We start from the raw sequence: 19,855 nt of genomic DNA on the forward strand, positions 1-19,855 counted from the left end.
GCTGTTGTTTAATTTGGACTGGGGCAGTGCCCACATCTGCTGCCGCACTGCAGAGTAGGTCTGCAGAGCCTGTGGCCGGCAGCCTGTGGGAAGGGCTCTCCCTCCTAGGCAAGGATGCTGCCTTTGTCATCCACTGTGCTCACTGCTGCTGCCTGCAGGGAGCTCCAGAGCAGCCACAGCACACCAGCAGTCGGGACAGCTCACAGGGCTGGAGGGCAACGGTGTCCTACACCCTGTCTGCCAAATGAAGTCTCGGGTGTTTGGCACCTGCTGGTGAAGGCCATAGGCTGTAGTGTAGCAAATGAGCTGGTCCTTTGAAAAATGCTTTCAGACTAATTCCCATATTTATCACTGCAGGCCTGCATCTCAGCCCCGCAAATGTGAGCAACACATGGAACAATGTAGCCCTTGGGCTGGCCAACTTATTTCTCTGCCCCACTTTCTAAATGCTCCCTTGATTGCAAAAGCCAATGCAAACGTAAAGGCCCACAGGAAAGTTCCTTTCCAGTATTAGCAGTAGACCCAAACAGCAGGTGGCAGAACAAGGAATATAATAAGTAGTTTCAGCCCCTTGAGGAAGGGGAAAATGCCAGCATACAACAGAATGTTTTTCATTTGTGGAGGTAGGATTTGACCTGCTATCCTGGCACCCATCATAGGTGGACCATGTAGCATCAGGAAATTTACTCTGCTAACATCCAGTGCAAAAGTGAAACATGAAGGCAAAAGATCTATTAGTAAATATGAGCCAGACTGCAAAGAAGATTTGGAACCTTGGAATTTTGGAAAAAGGTTCTCAGCATCACTTCTTCTGCCACAGCTTAGTTCAGCAGTGACACTGAAACAATTAGATCGACCAGGGTGTTGGCTGAGTAAGGAGTTCAATTCTACCTCCCCTGCATTGAGTGATACGCTAACAGATGTCAACAGTGTCAGACATGCAACCTTGCAAAACAGGGCGGCAATTGATTTTCTCTTATTAGCACATGGACATGGATGTGAGGATTTTGAAGGAATGTGTTGTACAAATCTATCTGATCGCTCAGACTCTATTTACAAAAGCATACAAGGAAGGTGTATCACAGATTAGAAATGATGATAGAATTTGGTTAGATAGTCTGATGGATGGAATTTAACTTCATGGGTGAAAGAGCGTCTAAAAAGGGGTTTATACATTTTAGTCATCATAACAGTTGTCCTAATCATGGTGTCTTCCTTTCTCCAATGCATTTGAGAAATGATCAACAAAGCTATTAAGGGAATCCACATGGTTCAAAGAGGAGGGAGAGATGTTGCAATGCAAGCCTCTTTGAGTTCCTCAGAGAGATAAATAAATGCAGGGGTTGAATTAAAGCCTTTAGAGAAATTAATACATATTAAGCCACATAGTATGAAATAGAGATGTAGGTTTAAATTCTAAGTGTAAATGTACGGTACAGTTTTAAGTAAGTAGAAATCTATTTTAAATGCCTTAAGAAACTGCATCAGCTAGCAAAGGCCCTAAGGCTGAATTTGAAGTTCAGTAACGTGGCTCCAGACATAATAAAATCATGGGAGAACTTGATTTGCTCTCTAGAACAGATAGAAATAGAAGCATAAATAGATAGAACTATCCACGTAAATAGATAAACTTATAAATGTAAATATTACTAAGAAAAAAGATTGTATATTGCATAAATAGATAATATTATATAAGTAGGTTTTTAGGTAAGAAGTGACACTACTTCCATACTACTTGAGCACATTAGAATTAAGTTTAGATTGGTTTAGAAATAATGCTTGAGAATTGTGCTTTTAGCTGATTGGATGTTTTATGAATAAAATGCCCCTCCATTGGGGTGAAGGGATGGGAGAAAGGGATGGAAGGAAGAAAGAATAACAAGAAGAGAAGAAAGAAGAAGACAAGGCTGTGGTTCCTGTTGCTCAGAACATTGGACTCTATGCCAGGGAACAACTCTTGCTGCTGCTGCCACTGTTCCTGCGCAGAATCTGGGACTCCATGCCAGAGAGGAGTTGTTGCAGCTGCAGCCTTTACTTGGGATTCTCTGCCAGAAAGTTTTTAGCACGGACTTTCATACTTGAGCATGGACTTCAATACCTTGAACTCTTTGCCTTTGAGGCTGATGCATTCGTGCAATAAACAACTTCACTACAACTAACAACTGCTCCTATCTTTGAAGACCCCGACCTGAGACAGCCTGAACAAGATTACTCCTGAAGTTTCTTGAAATAGGAAAGGAATTAAAACACAGATGCCACCACCCATTAACACCCTCCAACCACACAGGATCATCAGAACCTAATTAGAAAGAACAACATCTGCTGCCTCAAGCAAGCTACTGATCAGTTCTTTGCTTCCACATGTAAGTGCTACTCCTCCCTTTTAAAGGCTCCAAAGCAATACAATTAAGGCTTCTCTCCTGCCCTTAACAGGAAGCATTTCTAATCAAGCCATAGAGGAAAAGAGGGAAAAGCATTTTTCCTTCCCCTCAAGGACTACTCCATTAGCTATAAGCAGAGCTCAGTGTAAGTGCAAGCACCAGAGCTCCCCCAGGCTGGGCAGGAAGGAGGGGGTGGAGCCCCATTTCCCCTCTACTGCCTGGAGAGCTTTGCTGTGCTGTTTTCACCCAGGACCTCAGAAAGCCAAGAGGGTTGCTGCCCAGCTGCTGGGACTGACAACACCACACTGAACCACTCCAGATGCTCAAAATTGCAAGGTTTTATTCTCATCTAAACGAAATAAGTTAAAAATTAAGAAAAGCGCTCTTATGCCAACAGCAATGTCAAATTAGCTTTGACCCAAGACCTTTGAAGACTCCTAACTGCCTGCTGTCACATGAAGGCATAAGAGGAGGCACTAAGAAAAGTTAGATTTTTCTTTCCCCCCCTGAATTTCAGAAGGGCCACCTAGGCCCCCCCTTTTTTTTTCTTTTCCAGTTGATATGAAGTTTCCATGTTCTCATTCACCAGAAAAATGCCACCTACCCTTTTCCGTTTCTAGGGCAAGAAAGGCAAGTTCATCCACAGCATCATTAGCAAGGCCCATTTGTGTACTGCTTTGGCATCCTTGCTTTCCAGTCCTGCCACATGAGCACAGCCCTACCTTAACTAGCGAATTAGGGACAAGTGGGCAAGTCCCAGCTCCGCAGCACAGTCAAAATACTGGCTCTGAATCTCCAGAGAAGCAGCTGCAGGATCTGCTTGGAGTGAGCTTGGCTGCACTTCTGCTCAGTGTTGGAATGGAGCCTAGGTCACTACTTTTGAAAGCCACTATATTCACTAACAGAAATGCCAACACCACCCAGCACCAACCCTGCCTCACTCTGCAGCCCAGGTCTTGACAAGGTCTCCAGTTTGTCCAAGGCAGACAGATAATATCAAATGCAGAGGAGAAGAATTCAAGTGAGATGAAATCAGAGCATTTGGAAAGCTTGCCCTGGCACTGGGGTAATTTTTGTCTTGCAAATGAAGTCTTACAGCTAGAGTCTCCAAGGGAAGGGGGACCACCAAACAAATGGGTTGGACAGTCACTTTATTGCAATCCATTGATTTCATGCATGGCTGACACCTTCCTTTGCCACAGCACAGAAACCACAAGCACCACACACAGAGCTGTTCCAGTTGCCACAGCAGCAAATCCCAGAGCCCAGGGGGCTGCAGCATGCACAGCTGCTCCTGTGGGGAGAGACACCCCAATGAATGCTCCCAGTGAGGCACAGCGATGCCTTAGGGGCTCAGCTTTTCTGTAGAAAAGCCTTAGACCAGCCCCCTTCCCCTGCTCTGCTGCCACACTTACCAAGGCCATCCTTGGCTGTGTCCTGTCTTAGCTCACCCTGGAGGAAAATCACAGGGCCTTTGCTGGAGACATGGGAAGTACCTTCCTGGAAAGGATGCTCAGCACTCCTTTTACCCCCTACAGAGCAACATGAAGGTTGTGGGTAAGAAGAGACAGAGCCCTGAAGGTCAGCAAACTTTGTCCAGGTCAGCTTCTCAACACACGGGAAGCTCTGAAGGCACAGTTTCCGTGTGAGACCACATAGAGCTAAGAGGCCATGAAGACCTCTGTCTTTTTGGCATAAGAAGAGCTCTTGGTCAGTGGAAAGGAGCAGGAAATGCTTTGTCAAGCTGTCCATGCCTTAAGGGAGTTACTCCATAGGCTACATGTCTCCTACTCCCCAGCTTGGAGACTAGGCCCTTGCTGCCCCTTGGGCTAGGGAGCAGAAGGCCAAGGCACTTCCTGACTCTGGAAGGACAAGTGGTGATGCAGGACTCCTTTACAGACTGGTGGCACACGGAAACACTGCAGTGCAGGTACACCTAGAGAAAAATGGAACACAGCCTGAAATCCCTCTGGGGCCTGGTGATATCCTAGAGTGGCACACTGACCTCAGCCAGCAGCTAAGCGCCCACACCGCCCCTTGCTCACTGCCCCTACTCTGCCCCAGCAGGGCAGAAAAATAATGGGAAGAGCAAAAGCAAGAACACCTGTAGCTGTAAAGACAGTTAAATAAGTGAAGGAGAGGAGAAGAGGGAAGAAAATAGCTAAAGCACAAATGAAGGCAAGTCACCCACCCAGCTCCTACAGTCAGGTCAGTGCCCAGGCAGTTGGGGCATGAGCTACGCTGGAAGATCAAATCCCTCAATGTTTGCTTACACTGCTGAGCATAAAATTGTGCACACGGAATATTCCTCTGGCCACTTCGAGCCAGCTCTGCTGCCTCCCAGGTCCTAGCCTGTCCCATGCCTACTCACTTGGGGTTGAGAGACAGCAGAATGAAGAGAAAGTCTTGGTGTTCTGCAAGTGCTATTCAGCAATCAGCGAGAACATCTGTTTTCAACACTGTTTTAGGGACAAATCCAAAGCCACAGCACCATATGGGCTGCTAAGGGGAGAGTTAGCTCCGTACCACGGGCCTGGTCCCTAAGGGGGAAGGCAGGAAGGTCTGTTCCGCTTGTTTCTCATCCAGGCTGTAGCCTTGGAGCCCTCTGCTGTCCGCTCCAAGGCGGCTTCGAAACTTTTACACCATTTACACTTGCAATCTCGGTCCAATGTGGCATTACAGCACTTCTCCCTGACACCTGCAATACTGCTGCCCGGGCACCACTTCACTCGGAACCTTGTTAAGTACAGCTGAGACCAATTTGGTGTTTTAGTCGCTCTCAGGAGCACAGAGCAAACAGTACAAGGCAGGGTGAATTTCATGTGACTTAACGGGAGGATCTCAATGGGATTCAGAGCCCAGATGCTTCAAAAGGTACTCAACGTTTATTTCCAAGTCATTTTGGCCAAGAAATGTACTTTAGAGAATATTGATTAGCGTAGCTAGAGCACACACCCTAAGCTAATTCACTAGCCAAACTAGCACTTGCTTAGGTAAACTATCCTTATAGTGGGCACATTTTCTGTCACACTCCAAAAGTGATGTCTCTACCTCTACCACATTCACTTCAGGGAATGAGGCTTTTTGCATCAAGCTCTCCTCTTGTGTTTCAGCAGAGGATTTTCCTAGTCTTTGCCCCACTCCCCCAAGGAGGCCAAGAGACTCATAGTCATGAAGTGCTTCCTATTGCTCACACATTTTACTTGTCTTCAGTGTGAAACGAGGCAGGCAAGACAGGATCTTACCAGCCCAGAGAGTTTCTCATGGGAAGTGGAGTCCACAAAGGTGAATGTGTAGAGCATGAAACGCTGGTAATGAGAGGGTAACAGTAGTCCTGAGGTGAAACTTGGAGACATCAGCTGTGTCTGATAGTTGTCCCCTGCATAACGGCACCTGAGGAGGAAAGGTAAGCAGTGAAAAAGAGCAAGTTATTCCCCTGACCCAAAGTATTTTATAAGTTACTTACCCATCCACCAAAAGTGGCCACTACTGCAGTTGCTGGGGGGGTTGGTGCTTGGTGTGGCTCAACAGTGGTGCAAAACTAAAATCAGGTCTGGGTCTGTTCTCTAAAGGATCCTGACCTCTGCATAAAGAGGGTCTCTCAGAGTCTTCACAACACGGTAGTCACTGTCCATATAGTAGGAAGTATAGCTTCCATCTGGGACAGAAGAAATCCAAGAGCCTTTTAAGAGCAGGAAGAAACAGGAACAGGCATCCTTTCTAACCATATCAATAAGTTCTGACCATGGCAGGGAAGCAGTGCTAGGTTAGCCCATCAATACTCCACTGTTACTCATCAGAGACCAGAGCCCTGCACTGGGAGCCTTGAGCAGGTCCTGCAAACCTCTCCTACCTGAGGCAACATGCAGCTCCAAAGACAGAGGGCCTGGCTGGGACACAGCAGGGAGTGCTGGCAACGTGAAGACCTAAACACTCAAGGGAATGAAACTCCCACTGATGGAATAAGTACATCAGACATGTAACCTGGTGGGAAAGGAAAGCTCCAAATCAGGCAAACAAGAAAAGCCATTCTGATACCCCCTATCATCCACTTTCATTAGTTATAGCCCCTTTCTTCTATCACTTCCCTTTAACAAATACTTGAAATTCTCTTTAGTGCTTAGATTTCACAATCTGCAGATTGTCATTGAACATTATCAGCTTTATACCTACTAATTAGAGATACACCAGTCTTCAACCTACTCCAGCACCCTCATGTGAGCTCGGAGCTTGTGACAAGCAGGAATTTCTCTAGTGACATTGAACCCAGGGGCACCCAGCAACATCAGCCCCAGGGTAATACCTGAAAATGCTATCCCCAGTGACAGGGCCAAGGCTCCCAGTCTTCACATCGCTGCTTGCCACCAGCTCATTCTCATATATGGCCTGGTCTGCAGTCATCTGGAAAGACAGATAGGCACCATCACTGTGGTAAAGTCAGGCTGCATCAGTATGAGGCTGGAGAACAGCATTTGGCCTGTGGAAGTCTGTAGGATGTTCATTAAGCAGCCAAAGCCACGTCAGGCTGTTCCAGCTCTTCCAGCCTAGCAACAGCTGCAGCTCTTACCTGAAAAGTAGTGCTACAGGCAGAGAGTGGAAACTGGTACACAACAAAGGCATTGGTTGTTAGGACAGGGACACAGCCAGTACTGTGTCCACTGGCCAGTTGCACTGAGTCCAGGGCAAGAGGTGGCAGGGTCACATCTTGAGAAATAGCAATGGAAAACTGGCCATCAGGTGTGCAATGAGCTGTCACTGGAGAAAAAGATATAATCAGTGGATTATATTAGAGATAAGAGTGAGGGAAAGGAGGCTCTAACATCACAAGCAAGACCAGCAAGTCCTGCAAGCTGTTCTGCCTTAAACCCACAAAACAAGTGTCAAGTATGGCAAGACAAGTGCAAGCAGTTGCAACAACAACAACAACACCGATGCTGGGCATAAAACCAGGTGTGTTGCAATACAGTGGAAAATGCTGGACACTTGACTGGGACATGATATTCTTGGCAGCCAAAAACATAGCCCTGAGCCACCTGCAGGAGTGGTACACACCAAGCACTGGCTTGTCCTGCCAGCAAAGTGAGAAACCCTGTTTTGCAGCAGCTCAGGAGGGAGGGAGAACAGCTGATCAGGCTTACCTGTGTTACCAAAGTAGCAAGGCTTCACCTTGTCTCTGGAATCATAGCAGCAGCCTCATGCTTCACAGTCTCCCTTGGCTGATGGGCAGGGAGGCACAAGGCAGCTGGTCCTGGCTGGGAACAGCTGAGCAGACACTACTGCTTGGAGCATCCAGGGCTGGAAAAAACAGCAGGTCTTTGCAGATAAAGCACAAGAGCAAGGGGATAAAGACATGAAAGACACTGAAGGAGTCATGGTGATTCTGCATACACATCAGGGGAATTGAGAATTAGGTGAGGGTCAAACACATGGCCTGGATCCGGCATGGAAGCCTGCTCAGGACGGACCTGCATTTCCATGGAGCAGAGACTCCCCCTGAGGCCATGTACAGGAAACTGGACTTACATTAGATCGGTCAAGATAAAGCCATCAAGATCACTTCTTGTAGTTTAGGAAATCATTGTACCTAGTCTCCAGTTCAATCCCTGAACTTGCAGGAACTCATGTAACCAGAATATGGCTGGGAGACACAATGCACAAATTCACCTGCTGACCCTGCAGAGAGGCACAAGTCCCCAGCAAGTTGGTGGCTCCTATGTCCAAACCTTTTTTCATGGAGTTTTCTGCACAGCAGAAAGTCCCCTTTCCTAGCCCCCAAAATTACTATAGCAGCAGCCACCTGAAAGGAACGGCACTCACCAGCACAAGATTCTGCCAAGTGCTTCTATCTTACCAGGAAGGTCCACAGAGCACCTGAGCAGTGCCTGCTCATGAAGAACCTTTTGCTCAGCAGCATCTGTTCCTTCAAGCCCAACCAGTATAAGGTAATTGTGATCCTAGGGGAAAGCCACACCAGTCAGAGCAGTCAGAGCCAGAGCAGCAGTAGGTACAGCCCCAGCAGAATCCCTAAGGCCACTCACCCACTCAAAGACATAACAGCCTGCATAAGAGACCAATACTTTCCTGGAGCCCTCTGAAGTCCCAGATACCAAGAATCCACAGCTGGAGTCATTCTGCAGAACATGTGCCTTCCCTTCAGGATCTAGGGAAAGGGGGCACAGCAGCAGAGGCTTCAGAGTCCCACATTGCAGATCAGACCCACTACAATCCATCCTTTCTGTAGGAAATAGGGACCTAGGCCATATTAGGGTCTGGAACAGCAGTGAGAGAATCCAGCAGCCAAGACATCTAGACCCAGGCACAGCACTTCACCAAGTCCTTGACTGCTGTGTCATATAAACAGCCCCCTGATTATGCAAGATGCACAGAACTTCAGTGAAGTTCAACAGCACTTCACATCACAACCTGTTCCTTTCCTCTCATTCCGTGCGCCTCTGCACTTGGGCAAAGATATGGCTAAAAATGCCTCTTGATATTGCCTCACCCCAAGTAGTCAGCACAAATGAAGCATTCCCTTTCCAGCCTGGAGATAAGGTGAGCTGCAAGCTTTTTTGGCCACAAGTCAGCAGGGTAGGATCAGAAAAAACACTGACATGATCCCCCAGAACCAAAGCCAGAGGACCAAGAAACGCCCAGAGGAGCACAGCCCCTGATCTAGCAGCCCTAGACCACCCTACAACACCCAACCTGCTCTCTTGCTAGGCTCTTAGCCCAGTCCTTTTAAATTGTGGAGCCAGCTGGGACTAGAAATCCCTGAAGTGCCCAGGTGGACCCAGCCCAGCAGTTAAACACCTTCCATTGCCCTCACCTGAACTCAGCAGAGTCTGCTTGCACTCTTTGGAGGAAACCAAAGGGCAAGAGTTGAGCTCATGTCAAGAGATGGGTATTCATACTGTAGAGCCCCAGGAGGGTCTTCAAAGCTTCTTTCCTACCCTGAGTCCTTCCCACATTTGGGACATATAGGAAACCTGCTTGTTTCTCCCCATGTTCTCTATTCCTGCTCTAATTGCTCATTACATGCCATGAGTGCAAGAAACAGTGACAATGCTCCTTTAGTCTTTTAAAGACTACAGGGGTTCAAATTCCAGACACAGGGGCTGACCTAAAAGCACAGAAAGTGCCCTCCAGATAAAATCTGTGAGAAATCACGGAGCTCAGAAGGCTTTGCACACCTAAACAGTGGTGATTCCCCATAAGCACTCGTGGCTGTGGACTTACAGCCCTGTTTGCAGTGTGTTTGTGGGGATAGTTGCAGGACTGGCTCAGGCCTGGCTGCTAAGTGGCAGGATGGTGTGCTCTCTGGGACCCCTTCCCCCAAAAACTGGCAGGTGGGCCCCTGAGCTGGGCTTGAAACACAGGCAAGGGCAGCCTCTGTGATCCCAGAGGAAACTCTGCCTGCCAGCAACCATGGCCTGCCTGTAAGTGCAAGGTGCCATGGAGAGTCTTCTCCCCAGCCACACATCAGGCAGCCACACCAAGCGAATGCCTCTTTGTCCATCTTTCCATGCATGTTTCTGCATTCATGTCATGGAACTGTGAATGTCTTTACACTTCTGCCCTCAGCAGACCCTCCAGCTCCTGGATGTCTGCACAGCACTGTACAGCATCAGTTCCCTGGCCCCAGCCAGCCCTCTTCACAGGCATGGTGGGTGGGCAGCAGCTGAGTCTGAGGGAGGCATTTCCTTTGCTCTTCCCCCTCAGCCCACAGCCCACCTTTGCTGCACAGCTGTACAAGGTGCCACGATCCCAGCTGCTCAACAAGGTCCCTGTGCCTGCCTCTGCTAATTTCATGCACCAACCAGGAGGGCTGCTCCACAAAGTGTAAGACCTTGTCAGCAGCTCTGCACAACAGGAGATGGAGACAATGGATCTTGGCAGGCTGCCTGCATGGCTGAGGCTTGAGCAGCCCTCATGAACCAGCTGCTCCCCACAGAGCCTGCCCAGGCACCAGGCAGCAACAGTGGAGAGACACCCATGGAAAACATTTGGACTTTGCCAGGGAGAGAGGCTCCATCTCTTTAGAAGCTGAGCACTGTGCATGCCCAAACCACATCATCACTGAATGGCTGCCAAATGCACCTTTGACTACATTGCCTGCTGATAATTGGGTAAAAATCAATAAGGTACTTTGGAGCTATAGGGAAGTACTTTGATTATACTTTAATCCATCAATACTTTACTTCTGCTGGCAGAAAATATGTCTACATGGACTTGAAGAATAATTCTATGTATAAGAACCCCAGAAGTGCTGTAGATCTGCCAAGGAGTACCTGTGCTGAGAATGTTGTCAGGTAACTGCCCCTTCCTAGTTCCTACACAGACACCAAATAGCTGTGGTTGATCATGTAGGGATGGGAGGCTCTTCAGATGAGCCTGAAATTCAGGGAAATTAAATGCTTTGTTTGAAAGAAGTTGTTATGGAAAGTGGAAAGCAGAAAGCAGCCTAGCTGATATGAAACTAGCAGGTCTCTGTTCCTCAGAAATCTTTTCCTCATCCTTTTGATAGTTCCCATGCATTATAGCGACCCAGCTGTAAGCACCAGTTTAGATGGCAGCCAAGACCACCACAGACAGGAAAGACATGCAGAGGATGAAGGAAGGTGAAGAAAACCTCTCTGTGGACCACTAGTCTGATCAATGAATGTCATGGACTAAAGAGAACTTTGTAGACAAGGAGGTAAGGTCATGAACTCTGCTAGCTGGCAGCTACCTCATGTGGAAGTGCAAACTCTCATGAACTTCACTTTCAGTAGATGAACTTCCATGAACCTACATGTACTTTCATGAACTGATCTGACAGCATCTGATCTGATGCAGGAATGTGGCCAGCAGACCAGCAAGTAGCCAAAAGTTGTTGGCAATTTGGTTTTTCCACCAAAGTATTGAGTATGGCTCTCTAAGAAGTAAATTAAGATTTAAAATGAACAACTAGAAAATTATTGCACCCATCCAAGAGAACGAGGATGACTTAGAACTCCCTTCTGTAGGGAAGGTACAAAAACTTTTGCAAAGGAAGGAGATCTTCACTAGCTCCTCTGAGTGAAAGAGAAGCTCACCTTAACACGCTGCTCTGCAGCAAACACAGCTTGCCCCAAGGAAGCACTCAGTTCACCCAGGCCTCTTGCTATTTCCCAACAGGTCCCACATCCCCTATCCTTGCAACACCTTCTGATCAGCTTTGCCTGCAAATGTGTCACAATTTGGGAGAGGCAGAGTGTTAAGGCCAGACTGAAGAAGCTGAGCACAGCCCTGAGGGCTGTTTCTACCAGCCCTTGCCACTGCCTTGGGATCCCCCCGGACACAGGCCCTGTGCAATTTGGGCAGGAAGCCTCCAGCTCTTTTTTAAGCCCTTGCAACACACCAGACATGCTCTGCTGTCTCCCAGAGCACCTAGGGAACTCCTCATAGTGGAGTCAGACTTCAATGAAACCAGAACATGTGTGTGCCAGCTTCCAGCAGTAGGTTGGATGAGCTGCTTTGGTAAGTGCAAGGACCAGTTGCCAGGTTGCAATGGCCTATACCTAACCTCAGAAAAGCGCATCTCTGTCCCAGCTTGGAAGCCATTTCCCAGAGCCTCTCTCAAGTTCTGGGTTTCTCTCTTCTCTGTGTTTTTCTCTTTTTCTCCTCTAGGAGCCCTTGAAGAAGTCAGAGTCTCAATGTCTCATCCCCTTTTCTGACATCTTCATTTTGCCTCAATCAGCAAGTCCTTTCTTGTCTATTGTCAAGTCTGGAGACCTTTCTAGCATTGCTAGATTGATATTTTATACTCTCTTGTGAAGCCTGTCACCCCTAGGGAGAGAGACTGAGGCTGTTGCTGTGCAATTGCTGAGGAAAACACAGTTGCATGTCCTTTGGCAAATCACATGCAGTGTGAACTTTAATGATAACATCAGGAAGTTTTCAGGAAGAATGAAGGATGGCTCACAGCACTGAGGGCTGGTGCAATCCGTAGGGAAGAACAGAAAACCCAAATGTCACTGAAGTACTTGGAAGATGCTCTTGTGACAGTGAATATCTGTGAGTGCTTCAGTAGGACAGTGTGCCCCTACCATGATTTCCTTAACAATTAACACTAAGTAAAAAAAAATAAGTTATGTGAGCACATTACAGATTTCCTAACCTCTGCTGGTTGGCATCTGCATTTGTTTGAGATAAGGTGTGTCTTCAATGAATAATTAATACCAATAAAAGTCTTAGTTTCATAACACAGGGCAATCTAACAAATGATTGACTAGTAAATATTGACTGACTCAGCCATGTGACCCAGAACCTGCTCTTGAGCTAACACAGACCTTCAGCATATAAACTGAGATTCTGACAGCCAGAGTCACTCCCTCCTGAGCCACAGATGAAAATGGAGCTCCTGGGAGGAGCCACTGTTGTCCTCCTGGTTTGCATTGCTTGCCTGCTCTCCTTTGCAGCATGGAAAGGAAGGTCTGGGAAGGGGAAGATGCCTCCAGGACCAGCTCCCCTTCCCATTCTAGGTAACCTGCTGCAGGTGAAACCAAGTAACTTGGCCAAAACCCTCCAGAAGGTAAGGCCACTTCTTCTCTCTTTCTGCTGTGGGTGAGAAATGAGTGGGACCTGTGCCTGGGGTCAGCCTGTGGCTATGGCTCAATGACTTGCAATTCCAGAGAAGCAGAAAAGGCATGGGCATTGCAGCTGCTTCCCCTCATTGCTGTTGCCATGTTGTTCAGGGCCTGATACGTGGGACCCATCTGCACAGCCACATTTATCATGAGAGAACCAAATCTTGATGTTACCAATGTGGGAGGCTAACCGCCTACTGTGGGAGGCAGCAGCAAGGAGACTTTCCTGCTCTTCCTCACAATTTGCTCCATGGCCATGTTCTCTCTTGCATTTTTACAGCTCAGTGAAGAGTATGGACCCGTGTTCACAGTGCACATGGGCTCTGACCCAGTGGTGGTGCTGCACGGATACGATGTGGTGAAAGAAGCCTTGATCGATCGCGCGGACGAGTTTGCTGCCAGGGGACACATGCCAATTGGAGATAGGACTAACAATGGATTAGGTAAGTTTGCTGACTGAGCTCCTTCTGAAGGAGAAGGGAAGGGCTGAGGATGTGTTCAGCAGATTAGAGCTGGAGTGTACCTTGCATGAGGGAAAACTGCCAGGGGTGGGTGCAACCCACCTGGAGAGGGGAAGCCAGAGAAGGCTACAGCCACTGAAAGGGTGGGAGGTGGCAGAGAAGGGGAGCCAGATTGTTCTCAAGGATGGGCAGGGAAATGGCAAGGGGCAGCAGCCACCAGCAGCAGCAAGGGAAATTGTGTATGAGTGAGTGATGAATTATTCACAAGGATGTCAGGCATGTAGCAGAGAAGGCCAAAAGCAGGCAGTTGGACTGCAGAACCTCCAAACCACACTGTGATGCTGCCATGTCAGTGCTCTCCAGGGACACGATTCACTGTCACCATGAGCCACTGTTCATCTCCCATCCAGCATGCCCAAGACAGGTCATTCCTCTTCCTTTCCTCTGTAGGGATTATTTTTAGCAACAACGAGCCATGGTTACAAGTCCGGCGATTTTCTCTCACCACTCTGCGGAATTTTGGAATGGGGAAGAGGAGCATTGAAGAGAGGATACAGGAGGAATCTGACTACTTGCTGGAGGAAATCCACAAAACAAAGGGTACAGTCCATTTTCAATCTATTTTATGTTTGAAACAAAAGAGGCTGTATTAAGGGAGTTCACATCTTTAGCAAGGAATGAAGTTCCTGTGGATTTGGTCCATGCACAGCTACCCCTCATTACGAAGCCATAACAGTTTTGTGACCATGACCTGTTCTGTTTGGAGGATCCGTCTGTGTCAGTCAGAGACTGATCTGATATTTCCACTAACAAGCAGAGTTCAGATTACCCACAGTAGACATAAGCAGACATACAACACTTCATGGCGGTTTTTTAATAGTCTGTAACTTTTCTAAATTCACAGGAACACCTTTTGACGCAACCTTCATGCTGAGCTGTGCTGTCTCCAATGTCATATGCTCCATTGTCTTTGGGAGACGATATGATTATAAAGACAAGAAGTTCCTGGCTCTGATGGACAACATGAAAAACATCTTTGAGATGATGAACTCCCGCTGGGGACAGGTACATTCAGTAGACATTTCACAGTGGCAACCTTCTCCCAGGGGAGCAGGAGGCCTCCTTCCCAATCAAGTTCCATTTCAGTCCTCTAATTAGGATCCCATCAATGCTCTGCTGCACTGAAGGCATTTCATGCAAGGGCAAGAAACTCCCTCACCAAAGCTGGAATTGGCTTTGTCAGCTATGTGCTCTAGTTCCCAATAATTCTGGACACCTTTCTTCTCCACTTTAAGGTTCCTACTATTCCTACTACTAAGCAAGTCCTGCCGGACTGCCCAGACTGATATTCCTTCTGCTTGGCTCAGTTGATAGGATTGTGGTTTCCTTGGCATTTGGGTGATATCAAAGGATGGGGCAAATGTCATACTAGGGATCTTCCTGTTTCTTTCCTTCCAGCTCTACCAGATGTTCTCAAATATCTTGGATTACCTGCCTGGCCCACACAACAATATATTTGCAGAATTTGATGCTCTAAAAGCCTTTGTAGCAGAGGAGGTGAAGTTGCACCAAGCCTCCCTAGATCCCAACTCCCCTCAGGATTTCATTGACTGCTTCCTCAGCAAAATGCAGGAGGTAAGGAGACAGATGGCCCCAGCTTGTCCCCAAACACACTTAGGCTGAGTCCTTCCCTCTCATCAGCAACACAGACATGGGGATGATCCCTTCCCAGTCAGCTGTGCAATGGGAAAACAGCAACAGTATCCTAGATACTGCCTGTATTAGAGCTTATAGCTCTGGGTCTGCGTACTCTGCACAGCCACCACTATGTGGTGTTGGGAGAGGGAGAGCTTGCTCTGCTTTCACCAAAACACAGGGACTTTTTCAGTCTGGTCATGCAGTTCTTTCACTGGAAAGCAATTGGCACAGCAGACAAGCAGCAGTATGTGATTGAGTGCACAGCTTCAAAGGAGGTTGGCATTGAGTTTACTGCTCAAGGCTGCATTACAATGGCCCAGATGGCAGCTGCATCTTAGCAGAGAAATGCCCCAGCTCTAGGAGAAAAGGAAGGTCTGGGAAGACACGAGAAAGGGCCACTTCCCTCAGCTCAGCTAGAGGAAAAACAAAGCCTTTTCTTTCGTAATCTTTTGTGTTCCTTAGGAGAAAGACCATCCCATTTCCAGTTTCCATGTGAAGAACCTGGTAACAAGTGCTTTTGACTTGTTCATTGCTGGAACTGAGACAACAAGCACCACTGTACGATATGGGCTTCTGCTTCTTATCAAATATCCAAAGATACAAGGTATCAGTTTTGACCTCTTCCTCTCCAGCTCTTCCCCTGGGCTGGGCACATGACTAACATCACATCCCCCGCCCACGTTTTCCCCTCATCTCTCTCTCTCTCTTTCTCTGGGCCTGACTGTGTCCACATCTTTATTTAGCCAAATCAATTGGAGAACTTCCTTTGTATGGGTACCAGTGGAGCTGTGTTCCAGTCAACATCAAAACCAACTTAATGCTCCTGCCATCTGTGATTTGAAAACAGCTTAAGGCAACCTATTTAGACAGGTTAGGTTTTATTTACCCATTTGATGGTTTATGCCTCTCACGACAGAGAAAATTCAAGAAGAGATTGACCAGGTAGTAGGACGATCAAGAAAACCCTGTGTGGCTGACCGGACCCAGATGCCCTACACGGATGCCGTGGTCCATGAAATCCAGCGCTTCATCACTCTTGTCCCCCTGGCTCTCCCTCACACTGTGACCAAAGACACCAGCTTCAGAGACTACATCATTCCAAAGGTTAGCTCCCTCAAGTACAGCAGTTCTTGGTCAGTCAGTTACAAGCCACAAGGTAGAGCTGTTGTGGCCTGACCTTGTTTCCACCCAGCCCTTTGTAGAGGGTTTTATCCTCAGGCAGCTGTAGCTGACTTGGACTCTCTTGTTGATGCTCCATGGGCCAAGACTAAAACAGTAGCTCTGACCAACACTTTTGCTCCCTTGCTCTGCAGCTTTAACATTAGCAGAACCATAGTGGGTTCACCAACACCCAGAGCAGTGATTCTTCACACAACAGGCAGCAAAGCTGAGGAGCAGCTCACCACCATCCAGGATAGCCTGGGCACATGCTTGGGAGCAAAGTCAGTTGTTGGTTATTGAGCACAGAAAGACTCTGAGCCACAAAATGCTGCAGGTTATGTTTGCATTGAATGGAGCCAGCCAAAGCTGTTGGCTCTGCTCTAGCACACTTCCTGAGGCAGTCTCTGCTGGCCACTGCCAGAGGCAGGCTGGTGGGCCAGAGCAGCCCATGGCTTGGCCTGGCCTGCTGCAGCAGTGCTCATGGCTCTTCTGGGAGACTGTGGGCAGCTGGGAAACAGCAGTACATGGGCTGCTGGTGGTGTGATTTCCAGCTCTCTGTGTCAAATCAGAAGGCAGGACCCAGAGAACTGCTCAGCTACCAGCAGAGAACTCTTGTGTCATCGCTGCTGAATAGTCCAGGCCCTGTTAATGGCTGGCCAGCACGTGGGAAGGTAGAGGATTGTGGCAGAAGAAATTTGTGAGGAGAGGGGAATTCCACAGGAGCTTGTTTTCCACAGCCTTGTGTCCTTTGGATATTTTGGACTTGCAGAAAGAAAGGACATGGTGCATCTACAAAGTCATTATTGTGGAACACCAAGAAAGAGAAGAATTAGGTGGGGTGTCCCCTGATGACCAGAGCAAGGCCAGAATGAATGCTCTGGAGACAAGAGGGAGAATTCAAGAAGAGCAGCCAACAATTGCTGTGACATTCAGTAGGGTCTCCCTAAAGCTGTCTCCTCTAAAGAAGAGTCCCCAAAGGGAAACCAGAGGCACTGGTAATATTATACAGGGAAGCAGAGTCTGAACAGGCAGTCAGATTGAGTGATCTCACTTGCCTTCCTCTCATGTTCTGCTCTTCTTGTGTTACTTCAGGGCACCACGATTTACCCTGTCCTCGCTTCTGTCCTCTATGACAGTAAAGAGTTTCCAAACCCACATGAGTTCAATCCTGAACATTTCTTGAATAAGGATGGCAGCTTTAGGAAGAGCAACTTCTTCATGCCCTTCTCAGCAGGTAAAGCACACGTTTGCCCTTTTCCTCTCTCTGTCAGCCTCCCCCTCTGGTGACCACCCTGCCTTTCCCTGCAACACTCAACTGCCTCTTCCCAACACCGTCCCACAGGTGTTGCCTTGGGGCTTACTGCTCTCTGGATAACGCCTCACTGCTGCTCCTATCTCCAGTGGCATCTCCCATCTTCTTCAGGCCTGATGGCTTCTCAAATCTCCTGCTAGGAGCTGTCAATGTAGTGACATGAATGGGATCCACTGGCACTAGAATACCTGTCACCTTCCTACACAACCACCCAGGTCATCCTGAACGAATCTTTTTGTGACAGCTCCACTTTTTCCCCAGCACCTTTTAAGTACCTCTTAGGCTACATGCAACCATTCACCTATCCATAGGCCCAACCTTCCACTTTCTCACCTGTGCTTTATGTCACCCTGCTCTCTCTCATCTTGACTCCTGTCATGTTCCCTCCACACTTAAGTCTTCTCCTGCTCCTGTTCTTGTCCTTCACACACCCATCCAAACTGTCAGGGGTCTTTTGCCAACAAATTCTTCTCTTATAAATGCCCTCTGTAACCCTGACAGTTGTCTCACTGCTATGGCTGTGTGTAGCACACAAAGCTGTGCAACACAGCTGCTTAGCACAAACTCTGCTCTACTCAGAAACTCCCATTGAGTTCTATTTGCTGCTTTCACTTCCAGGAAAACGAATATGCCCAGGAGAGGGCCTGGCACGAATGGAGATATTCTTACTCATAGCCACCATCTTGCAGAACTTTACTTTGAAGTCTGTTGTCAACCCCCAGGAGCTCAGCATAACTCCGACTCTGAGTGGGACAGCCAATGTACCTCCTGACTTCCATCTCTGTGCTTTCCCCCGCTGAAAAGCACTGATCCACTCTCCAGTGGCTTGAAACTGGCCATTCCTTCACAGCATCTTTACTAAAATCAACAGCAGGAGCATTGGCCCACCTTTCCCAGGTCTTAAGGAAGGCAGTCCAAACACAGGCACAAAGCAGAGACCTCTGAAGCCTCCCAGAACTCCACCTCACCGCAGGAGGCCCTGGGTGACATTGCAGCCTCTGGCACTGATGCTCTGTCCCAGGATCATTGAGGGCACTGGCTGCATCAAACAGCCACTCTTGCTCTTCTCACCAACACAGCTCCCGTGGCTGCTCCTGCAGCACCTGTCCCACCAAGACCTGCCTTTGCAGATGGACACTGCTGCATGTGTGTACATTCATGATCCAATAAACAAAAATCTGTTTAGGATGATTTGAGCTGTTGTTTAATTTGGACTGGGGCAGTGCCCACATCTTCTGCTACACTGCAGAGTAGGTCTGCAGAGCCTGTGGCCGGCAGCCTGTGGGAAGGGCTCTCCCTCCTAGGCAAGGATCCTGCCTTTGTCATCCACTGTGCTCATTGCTGCTGCCTGCAAGGAGCTCCAGAGCAGCCACAGCACACCAGCAGTCGGGACAGCTCACAGGGCTGGAGGACAATGGTGTCCTGCAGCCTGTCTGCCAAATGAAATGAATGCATTCATACTTTTTGCAGCCTGTTGCAAGGACATCACTTACCTGAGCATTGGAGTCTGCAGGCAACCCTCTGGCAGCTCTTTTCTTCCATCAGTATCACTGCAGGTATTTAGATGCCCTTAATTAAAATGAATGAATTAAGAAAAAGTATAATGTCTCTTATTTCCACCTCCAGCTACAATTTGGTGCCCTTCTTTCAGTAAGTGGCCACATGGTTTTCACAGAAATCTGATTACTTTCTCCTGGGTTTCTTTGTTCCTCTGGCCTTTGGTTGTGTCTGGATGTTCAGTTTGTTGTGTTTGTCTTGATCTTCATTTACATAGACACTTGTTGTCCCCTGCATCACGGTCATATAAAAATCCTAGTGGCAAAATATAATTTCTCTGATTGTTTGTCACATGGAACTCAGAGTCCATGGGAGTACTGGAGAGAAAACAGTGTGCAAGAATTCCCACTGTGGCAGCAGCTCTCTGGTCACATTCCCACCCCCCACTGGAAAAGTTTAGCATTATTTTGATGGAAATATCACATTTGCCCACAGCTCAGGTCCATCCCTCTTTGTTCCTCCATTTGTTCCCATGAAGACTGCAGCTCTAATGCTTGTGTACTCTAAAACAATGGGAAACCATTGCTGATTGCTCATCTGGGATTGCATGAAATGGACAGGCATGCAGCAGAAACAGCAGCCATGTATGAGACCCAGCCACAATGGAGAGGAAATTGCCTCGAGGTTTCCATTAGTCTAAGGCTGCCCTTAGAGCCAGTCCTGCAACCCAGTAGCATG

General features: G+C 47.9%; 1 protein-coding gene and 1 pseudogene across 2 annotated transcripts; one reads left to right on the forward strand and one right to left on the reverse strand.

Annotated features, from left to right (window-relative positions):
• Positions 1-4,092: 4,092 nt before the first annotated feature.
• Positions 4,093-12,163, reverse strand: LOC135305598 (zona pellucida sperm-binding protein 4-like; annotated as a pseudogene).
• On the forward strand, positions 4,291-18,811 carry LOC135306495 (cytochrome P450 2C8-like). 2 transcript variants are annotated; one of them, XM_064430588.1, is made up of 9 exons: positions 4,291-4,311; positions 13,269-13,431; positions 13,900-14,049; positions 14,354-14,514; positions 14,908-15,084; positions 15,610-15,751; positions 16,064-16,251; positions 17,401-17,542; positions 18,239-18,811. In XM_064430588.1, exons 2-9 carry the CDS (start codon positions 13,305-13,307, stop codon positions 18,418-18,420), a joined length of 1,269 nt encoding a protein of 422 aa, XP_064286658.1. In that variant the 5' UTR covers positions 4,291-4,311; positions 13,269-13,304; the 3' UTR covers positions 18,421-18,811. The 2 variants fall into 2 exon arrangements, with proteins under 2 accessions (XP_064286658.1, XP_064286657.1); XM_064430587.1 differs by lacking the exon at positions 4,291-4,311 and adding an exon at positions 12,577-12,933.
• The last annotated feature ends 1,044 nt before the right edge of the window (positions 18,812-19,855 follow it).

The sequence above is a fragment of the Passer domesticus genome, chromosome 8 (genome assembly GCF_036417665.1).
Source record: "Passer domesticus isolate bPasDom1 chromosome 8, bPasDom1.hap1, whole genome shotgun sequence".
Taxonomy (NCBI): domain Eukaryota; kingdom Metazoa; phylum Chordata; class Aves; order Passeriformes; family Passeridae; genus Passer; species Passer domesticus.

Excerpts from the sequence above, each read along its gene's own strand:
- LOC135306495 (XM_064430587.1), top strand. The coding sequence starts at position 12,748 with ATGAAAATGGAGCTCCTGGGAGGAGCCACTGTTGTCCTCCTGGTTTGC. Across the intron at positions 12,934-13,268 it reads TGGCCAAAACCCTCCAGAAG|CTCAGTGAAGAGTATGGACC; the intron begins GTAAGGCCACTT and ends GCATTTTTACAG. Across the intron at positions 17,543-18,238 it reads CTTCATGCCCTTCTCAGCAG|GAAAACGAATATGCCCAGGA; the intron begins GTAAAGCACACG and ends TTTCACTTCCAG.